At 39.2% G+C, this 9,619-nt stretch overlaps 2 protein-coding genes across 2 annotated transcripts; both read left to right on the top strand.

Moving 5' to 3' along the window:
- The first annotated feature begins 1,647 nt into the window (after positions 1 to 1,647).
- On the top strand, positions 1,648 to 2,253 carry LOC110864814. Its single transcript, XM_022114005.1, has one exon. It carries the CDS (start codon positions 1,648 to 1,650, stop codon positions 2,251 to 2,253), a length of 606 nt encoding a protein of 201 aa, XP_021969697.1.
- A 1,696-nt stretch (positions 2,254 to 3,949) lies between these two features.
- LOC110864742 lies at positions 3,950 to 9,173 on the top strand. Its single transcript, XM_022113897.1, has 2 exons — positions 3,950 to 5,504; positions 5,611 to 9,173. Exons 1-2 carry the CDS (start codon positions 3,950 to 3,952, stop codon positions 9,171 to 9,173), a joined length of 5,118 nt encoding a protein of 1,705 aa, XP_021969589.1.
- The last annotated feature ends 446 nt before the right edge of the window (positions 9,174 to 9,619 follow it).

The following is a 9,619-nucleotide window of genomic DNA, read 5'->3' as shown; positions in this document are numbered from 1 at the left end:
TCACGACTTGAGACACAAAAGCACTCTAGGTAGCACGTGGCCCAAAGTGTGGCTTCCTGAAACCCATTAGATCTAACCTTTTGTTCTGCGGTCTAGGTATATTGTTGATTAATGGTGCTTATGGCACCCTATTCGTCACATGATCTATAGTATCATTCCTCAGTTTTGTATTCATCATACCATTTGTAAACATTGTAACACTTGTAACATGTATTTCACCTCCAAAGTTATAAAAACAGAAAACAGTTAAAAGAAAAGGGGGACATGAAGTCACAACTTTGCGTATCTTGCGCCGTAAACTTCACCGGTCGGTTTTTATAGCGTTGTGACATATACGTGTTTTATTAATGTCAGTCACTAGACTTGTATCGCACAAGTACAAGTCACCATCTTTTATGTATGTGTTCTTTGTTGTTAAAAATAATTTATATTTTTAACTATGTATCTTACTTATATTATTTTCTCAAAAATAAATATAAGTATCTTGTATTTTTCACCCGAGTTATATATATTTTTGTCCAAAAATACATTTTAAGTTCATAACTTGTTCGTGTGCTTCTATGTATTCTCATGTATTTCGTATGTGTATTTTTGTATTTTTACTCCTTAGGAGTATTTAGTGTATTTTCAAGTCCTAATACACTATTGTATATAATACATATTACATACACTTAGCACAAAATTTGGAAACCAATAAATATATATATTTTCCTCAAAAATATACATACTTAATATCAATTTTTATTTTGAAGAAATCATCATTTCTTAACTTGAAATTTACACAAAAATTAGGGAAACCTTGGTAAGTATTTTTAGGGAATAAGTTTCACCAAAAAACTTATATTTTTCTAAGTGTCAAGATCTTATAAAAATTTTGACATAGTTTCCCCTAAAAATGGAGGTTTCCTATGTTTTCAAAACATGTGTTTATTTTCTTTTAAAATCATCATCAATCATCAACAACACAATCAAGACTTACCATAAGCCAAAGTCATGTAAATTACACTACATCATGAACTTGAAATTTTTGTAAAAACTTGTAGTAACTTACCATGTTATTTAGTAGTTTTAGTTATCCTTTAAAACATATTTATTTGTTTGTAAATCACATTATTAAAAGATTTGGTCATTTACAATTTTTAAGATTATTTTCTAAAAATGTTTCTTTTGTATTTTTCTTGTTACACACATGTTTCTAGGCTTGTTTAAACACTAAAAATATGATTATTTTACTTAGAAACCATGACTTTGTAAATATCATAAATAAACTTCGTTTCTTGAGAAAATTATTTTCGAAATCATCCAAGTGTATGACTAGTAATATATTACATACTTCATTATTCACAAAATCATTTTCATTTTTCAAGTTCATGAAAACATAAAGCATGATGATCTTGGTCTTTCACAAGATCATCACCTAACTTACTAGATCATGTGTTTAATCACAATCTAGTAGGTTTCTTATGATGTCTAACATCACTAACACAAATCATCAATCATCAAGAAGCAAATAAACACAAATCATCATGTATTCATACGTTAATAAGCTTATGTTTAAGTATCATGATCATGTTCTTTAGTGTTCTTTAAGATTAACAATGTTCGAATAAACAGGACCAGCTTTTGTGGAAGGTTGGTAATGATCTAATGGAGTTCTCGTCTTTCTCGGTTTGGAATTCGTTGAGAATTACCCAGCAGGAAGTTGATTGGGCTGTGGTAATTTGGTTTCCTCAATGTATTCCCAAACATGCTTTCTTGGTTTGGCTGATTATGCGCAAGAAATTACTCACTCAAGATAAGATTCTGAAATGGGGTCTAGAGAGGAGGAAAAATATGAACATGATGTGCTGTCTTCTATGCTATGCGGATATAGACTCTCATGATCATCTTTTTTTCGAATGTAAGTTCTCTGCTCATGTTTGGTCATTGGTTCGCTCTAAGGTTGGAATGGATACAGTGGATCCTAAATGGAGCTCGATTGTGAATTGGTTAATGTCAAGACGAAGATTGAAGACGGCGGCTAGTTTTGTTGAGCGGATTCTCGTGGGAGCTACGGCATACACTATATGGCAAGAACGTAATGCGAGACTTTTCAAAAACCAAACAAGACCGCCGGACTCCCTAAGTGAAGTAATTTTAACGACTGTCCGATATAAACTCATGGGTATGAAGTTCAAGCCGTGTGCTAGTGTTAGGCGTTTGATGGGAGCCTGGGAGATTCCGGATGATGTTTTGAAGAATGATGGAGGCTAAGTAATTTAGTGTTTTTTTTTTTTTTGCTTGGGTTGCTAGATGGGTGTCTAGTTGTTTCTGTTCTTGTTATTGGTTTTGTTTTGGATTTTGGCTTACGTTCGCGGGGCATGTCTCGCGAATGAACTAGTGAGGGTGTTTCCTCTCTACTTGTGTTTTTTAGTTTGTGAATATATAAAATCACCGGGGTAACCCTTTACCCAAAAAAAGATTGACAATGTTCATCATCTTTCATCCAACTAAATATGAAGTGAAATCAAGTTACAAGAAGCTTACTACTAGCACAAGGGCTAGGGAAGAACACAAGATGTTGAAGATGGTAAATGTGATGGATAAAAGCAATCGGGAGAGGTCCTTCAATCTCCAAGGCCACCAAGCTTCATTAAACACCTTCTTACACCTTGAGATGAACTTAGATTGGATGAACAAGATTGAATGGAGGTGGTGGTGTGGGATGGTGATCTCGGCCATGAGTGGGTGCAAGGGAGGGAGGAAGAAGGTGTGAAGATGAATGAGCTCCAAGTTCTAACTTATATCCATCTAATTCTCTTATCCAATGTATATTGTGTTTCATATAGTACATACATAATCTTCCACTAAATCTTATAAGATCATAGGAAATCAAGAGGATCAAGTAAGGATCTTGATGGGGGCCACCCCATGACCGTCCACTTTAAAGGGGGGTGGGGGGTAAAGTGTAAGTTTGATGGATAGGTTAGAGAATTTAGTTGGAAGTTAAGTGTATTAATTAGTGTCCATGCATATGATATGTTATATAGTGTGTTAGGGTGTTCGGTGATCATAACTAGCTCAGAAACATTAAAACAATGCTTCTAGCATAATTTTGGTATTTCGGGTAGTGTCCGGTTGTTCGGTTAGATACCGGTTCGTTAAAGTGTCAAACTATTCCGTTTAGTGATTTTTAAGTACCCTTTTGTGACGCTTTTAATTCCCAACACTTAGGAAAGCATTCAGGACCACTTAGTCATATTTTTACATGTTATTAACTCGTTACAATCCTGAATCTTGCTGAAATATGCTGAAATATGTAAAATTCAGCATTTAAAGTGTGTTTCAGGTGCTTTTTAGTGCATATTCTAGCTTCCGGAAAGTCTATATGTTAACCCTTGTATCCATACTTGGGTTTTAATGTATTTTAGATGCTGAACCTACTCCTAGGCCCAAACTCTATTGTCTGACTGCTTTCTGCAGGATTGCTGACACAATGTGTCTTACCGGTGAGTTTACCAGTCTTTTTGACGCAACGCTAACATTAATGCATAAAGCCATATTTGAAGTATAAAACGTGCAACCGAGAAAAGAACTCTCTCTCTCTCCTGGGCGATTTCTTGCGCATCATGAACCCTAATTTTCAATGAGATTCGTTTGTATAACAGTCTGTGATTAGGGATTGTTCATCCAATCTCTATAACGAACTAGTTAGCAATAGTAATCGATCTGTTAAGTAGGGTTTTTTCGTTTCTTTCTATAATCGCCGCCATAGTTGCTGTTGTTGAGGTCCTGACTGATTAATCTGGGTGTTATTGGTCGCGGTTAACTGAGTTTAATTTAGCTAGATTGATACACTGGATTAATGGGTTAAGGATTTTGATTTCGGCACTAGGGTTTCAGGATTAGGGTTTTTCTGTTTTCGTTGGTTGGTGGCTGAATCTGAGTTTTTGTTTGGTGTTACGTGTGCATGGAGGGTAGGAGTGATGGAAACGGTACGATGGAGGGTGGAGGCACTCCAGGGACGGAAGACAAAACACCTCCAATTCGTGGTATAGGTTTGCGGGTGACGAACATTGAGGGTAACAATATGTTCCCTAGGCGTGGTATTTACTCTACCAACAATCATTCGGTTCTTGATGGGTTGTTGGAGATCTCTAAACCGGTCGAATTGAATACTGCATGTGGAGGGATTAACGTGGCGGCGATGAATGCATCCCATGCAAACCCTAGTGGAGTATCGATCTTAAACCCTAGTGGAGTATTCGGGTCTAGCACGGCAGATATGGATGTCTTGGGTGATCAACTTGGTGTGCAAGGAAGTCAGAATGTTCGTAGGGATCCAGGTAAGACTCCGGTATCGTATGCGGATTCCATTGGGGCGTCTAGTGCTAGAAAGGTTAATTTCCGAACGCTTGCAAGTCTGGTAGAGCAGGAGGGCTGTGATGTAGTTTTGCCGAAAGAATCTGTTAGGGTTGTCAAAGATAAGCTTGCTAATACGTTATATGGATACTTTCTTGGTGATCGTGTTGCTTACCCGGTAGTTGAGTATTTCGTGAGGAACAACTGGAAGAAATTTGGCCTCCAAAAGTCTATGATGAATGCCAGTGGTTTCTTCTTCTTTAAATTTGCAGATGAGAATGGTATGATGAATGCAATGAAAGGAGGTCCTTGGATCATTCGTTCACAACCGCTTTTTCTTAATGTATGGTCTCCATCCTCGAAACTGGAAAAGAAGGAAGTGAAGTCGGTGCAACTTTGGGTTAAAATCCACGAGGTTCCTCTTGCGGCTTATACAGAGGATGGTTTAAGCATGATTGCAACAGCCATTGGTAAACCAATAGCTTTAGATTCTTATACTACCTCAATGTGTTTAGATTCGTGGGGTCGGAGCAGCTTTGCGAGAGCTCTAGTTGAAATCTCGGCAGATAATGAATACAAGGAGGAGATTGTGATTGCTGTTCCAGATTTGGAAGGGGATGGGTTTGTTAAGGAAAAGATGTACGTGGTATATGAATGGTGCCCACACCGATGCTCTCTTTGCAAGGTCTTTGGGCATAACGATGGGGATTGTCCGAAGCAAGTCACGCAGGTTACGAAGGCTCCGGCCAATATTCCAAAAGCTCATAAAGCTCCTAATTCTAAAGGGAATTCGAAAAAACCAGTGGTAGACAAAGATGGATTCAGGGATGTGGAAGCTAGGAAAGCGGCAAAGAGGACCGGGTTTCCGGTTAACAAACAAAAACAGAGATTCGAGTACCGTCCGGTTGGGTTAAAAACCAGTGGAGAGCCTAATAAATCAGCCCCATCTTCGAGTTTCTTCTCAAGAAACCCTTTTGATGTGTTAAATGATCCGAGTAATGACCATGAAGCTGGTGGAAGCGGACAAGGGGATACGAAAGATGATTTGGATGATGATGAGGTCCAGGAAATATACAACGAGACGGATGAGTTTCTGGTTAACGACGCGAGTAAACCTGTAACTAAACAAGGGGCAAGCACTCCTTTTTCAGCGGTTAATAATGGTTAGTCTTGCATCATGGAATGTAAGGGGGTTGAACCGCCCTCTGAAACAAACGGAGGTTCGACAAGCTGTTAAAGACTATAGTTTGAGTTTGTGTGCAATTTTAGAGTCGCATGTTGATGTTAGTAGACTGAGTCAAGTGTGCCGTTCTGTTTTTCGCTCATGGGATTGGACATCTAATGGAGCTCGATGTAGCAAAGGTACTAGGATCATTATAGGTTGGAATCCAGCTGTCTTTGATGTTATGGTGCTGTCTCAGACTGATCAGGTTGTTCATTTACAACTATTTTTTAAGAAAGATAACAAGGTAGCTTTTTGTTCGGTTGTTTATGCGGCTAATTATTATGTGACCCGAAGGGAGCTATGGCACCATCTCTCTATGCACAAAAGTTTTGTTGGCAATAATCCATGGGTTATTATGGGAGATTTCAACTCAGCGTTAAATCTAGAGGATAAATCGATGGGGGCTTCTTCGGTGACTCGTAGTATGATAGAGTTCCAAGAGTGTGTAGATGACCTCGAAATGCTGGATATTAATCGAACCGGTCTTCACTTCACTTGGAGTCAGAAGCCGAAAAAGGGAATTGGGCTGCTTAAGAAGATTGATAGAGTTCTTGGTAATACCTCTTTCGTTACCAATTTTCCGAATGCTGTTGCTTTTTTCCAACCATATCGTCTTTCGGATCATTGCCCGTGTGTCTTAAAGCTTCCAGATGCTGACATCTTGAAACATCGGTCATTTAAATTCGCTAACTTTCTTGTTTTTAAACCTGAATTTGGCGATATAGTGAAGAGGGTGTGGGATACTAGAATAAATGGAGTGCACCAGTTCCGTGTTGTCAAACGTCTTCGGCTTCTTAAGAAGCCTCTCCGTGCACTATTATTTAAGCAAGGTAACTTGCATAAAAAAGTTGAGGCTCTCCGCGAGAAGCTTGATGTCATTCAGAATTCTATTGACAAGCATCCGGATTCTGAGAGTCTTCGGGTTGAGGAAACTACTTTAAGTGCTGAATACAAAGAAGCTTTATTGGATGAGGAGCGTTTTCTGAAACAGAAATCCAAGGTAGACTGGTTACGAGCTGGGGATATGAACACGGCTTTTTTCCACTCATCTCTTAAAAGCAAAAATCATCAGAGCCGTATAGATGTGATCCGTGATACTGGGGGTGTTATCCATGAGGGTAATCAGGTGTATCAGGCTGTCGTTGATCATTATGAAAAATTTTTGGGTTGTAGGGGCGATACTTCTCTGAATCCGGCTCCGGATTTATTTACTAATGTATTGGATCCGAATATTGCTAGTTATTTGTGTAGACAGGTTACTGAAGATGAGGTTAAGAAAGCCATGTTCTCTATTGGTATTGACAAGGCTCCTGGTCCTGACGGCTTTACGGCAGCGTTTTTCAAGAGTGCGTGGCACATTGTTGGTAATGATGTCTCAAGGGCTATTATCGATTTTTTTGACACGGGAAATCTTCTCCGAGAGTTAAACCATACTCTTATCGTGCTAGTGCCTAAGGTTCCGTCCCCATCGGTTGTCACTGATTTCAGACCGATAGCATGCTGTAATGTCATTTATAAATGCATTACCAAGATTCTGGCGGAGAGAGTGAAGGGGGCCTTGAATAATATTGTCAGCATCAACCAGTCTGCGTTTGTTCCAGGTAGGAAGATTTCTGACAATATTCTGTTAACCCAAGAATTGATGCACAATTATCATAGAAATTCTGGTCCGCCAAGATGTGCGTTTAAAGTTGATATCCAAAAGGCTTATGATACAGTTGATTGGAAGTTCCTTAAAAATATACTGCTTGGCTTTGGTTTCAATAACAAGATGGTCAATTGGATCATGGTGTGTGTCTCTACTGTTTCGTACTCTGTTTGCGTAAACGGTAATGTTCATGGGTATTTTAAAGGTAGCCGGGGGCTTCGTCAGGGTGATCCTCTCTCCCCGTATCTTTTTACTTTGGTGATGGAGGTTCTCACGGGCATTCTGCATCATATGATCAGGATCGACTCTTCATTTAAATTTCATAATAAATGTGAGAAGCAGCAAATAATCAACCTATGTTTTGCTGATGATTTGTTCTTGTTTGCTAGAGGGGAAATTGCTTCGGCCAGGTGTATTATGAAGTCTCTTACTGACTTTTCTAAAATGTCGGGGTTGGTGCCCAGTATCCAGAAAAGCACGGTATTCTTTTGTAATGTCCCAAGTTATATAAAAAATGCTATTCTGAACATTATGCCGTTTAAGGAGGGATCCTTGCCTGTGCGTTATCTTGGTGTTCCCTTGATCTCTTCAGGGCTCGTTTATAAAGACTGTAGTGTTTTGATGGAAAGCCTTGACAAACGAATCAAACATTGGCGTAACAAACTGCTCTCGTTTGCTGGGAGATTGCAGCTCATTGTTTCCGTCTTGTCTTCTATGCATATTTTCTGGTCATCTGTCTTTCTTTTGCCTAATAGAGTCATTCATGAATTGGAAGCAAAGATGAGGAATTTTTTGTGGTCTCAAGATGTTGCGTTCCATAGAGGTAAAGCGAAGGTGTCTTGGAAAGTCGTTTGTCTTCCCAAGTATGAAGGTGGTTTGGGTATTCGGCGTCTAGGTGATGTAAACAAAGCTCTAATGACTAAGCATATTTGGAGTATCATCACAAACCGAAATTCGTTGTGGGTGGAGTGGGTGCACAGCTACAGGTTAAGAGGTAAAAACTTCTGGATTTCAAAGGTTGTTTCGAATAGCTGCTATTCTTGGAGAAAACTTCTCCAACTTAGGCCGCAAATGAGACAATTTTTTTGGTCGGATATCGGAGATGGTACGAGGACCTCGGCTTGGTATGACACTTGGTGCGAGCTAGGGCCGCTTGGGAACTTCATCGTGCCTAGAACTATTGCTAATGCAGGGTTTCGGCTTGAGGATTCTGTTTCTCAAATCCAGTTAAACGGTGAGTGGAAATGGCCGGTCGCTTGGAGAGATTTATTCCCTGTCTTAAATCAGCTAGATCAAGTCCATATTATGCCAAACAAACTAGACAGAGTCATATGGCGAGATGGTAATGAGAAGACAGATTTTTCGACATCGTGTGTGTGGGACTCGATTCGGTATAAGGAAACGGAAGTGGTATGGAGTACTATAGTCTGGTTTGCTCAATGTATACCGCGGCATGCGTTTCTCATGTGGCTAATCATGCGAGGTAAATTACTTACGCAAGATAAGATTCTAAAATGGGATTTGTCTCGTCGGAAAAATATGAACATGATGTGTTGTTTATTATGCTATGCTAATCACGACTCCCATAGCCATTTGTTCTTTGAATGTAATTATTCGACAAAGGTTTGGGATATAGTGAAACGAAAGGTGGGAATGGATTCGGTTCAACCCAAATGGGCAGATATTGTAGACTGGTTGATTACTCGGTCCAAATCTAAACTAGCTAAGGATTATGTCGCTAGAGTGGTGGTTGCGGCTACGGCTTACACTATTTGGCAGGAGCGAAATGCTAGGATTTTGAAAAATCAGCTAAGACCTCCAGAGACTGTGGGTGCTCATATTATACAATTGGTTCGATACAAATTAATGGGTGCGAGGTTGAAGAATACTGGTAATGTCCGCAAGCTTCTAAGCGAATGGGATGTTCATGGCAAAGAGCTATTGGACGATGGTGGCTGACTAGTTGTTTAAATTGTATTTTGTTTTTCCTAGTGGTCAGGCTAGTTGTTTTTGTTTTGGGCTTGTAGTTGCTTGTTTTTGGTGGTTTTGGTTTACTTTCATGGGGTATGCCTCATGATTGAACTAGTGTAGACTCTCTACACTACTTGGTTTGTTTTGGTTTGTTGATATATAAAATCACCGGGGTAACCCTTTACCCAAAAAAAAAAAGTATAAAACGTGCATGAATTCACAAGTATAGAATGAAATCAGACAATGTTGACATTTAAGCACATAATTGCATATATTAAATAATAATTAAATTGTACGGAAATTACCGGTTTTGTGCCAGATGTCACACTGGATGATCAGCTTGTGCGAGCTGGACAAATCTCGTGCGACCTGATGAAATTTCCAAGCGAACTGACACTTTTTCACACGATTTGATAAGATTTCAAACGATCTGA

This window comes from Helianthus annuus, chromosome 1, assembly GCF_002127325.2.
Source record: "Helianthus annuus cultivar XRQ/B chromosome 1, HanXRQr2.0-SUNRISE, whole genome shotgun sequence".
Lineage (NCBI taxonomy): Eukaryota > Viridiplantae > Streptophyta > Magnoliopsida > Asterales > Asteraceae > Helianthus > Helianthus annuus.
The sequence above is the reverse complement of the archived record's forward strand: the minus strand, read 5'-3'. Positions and strand labels throughout refer to the sequence as shown.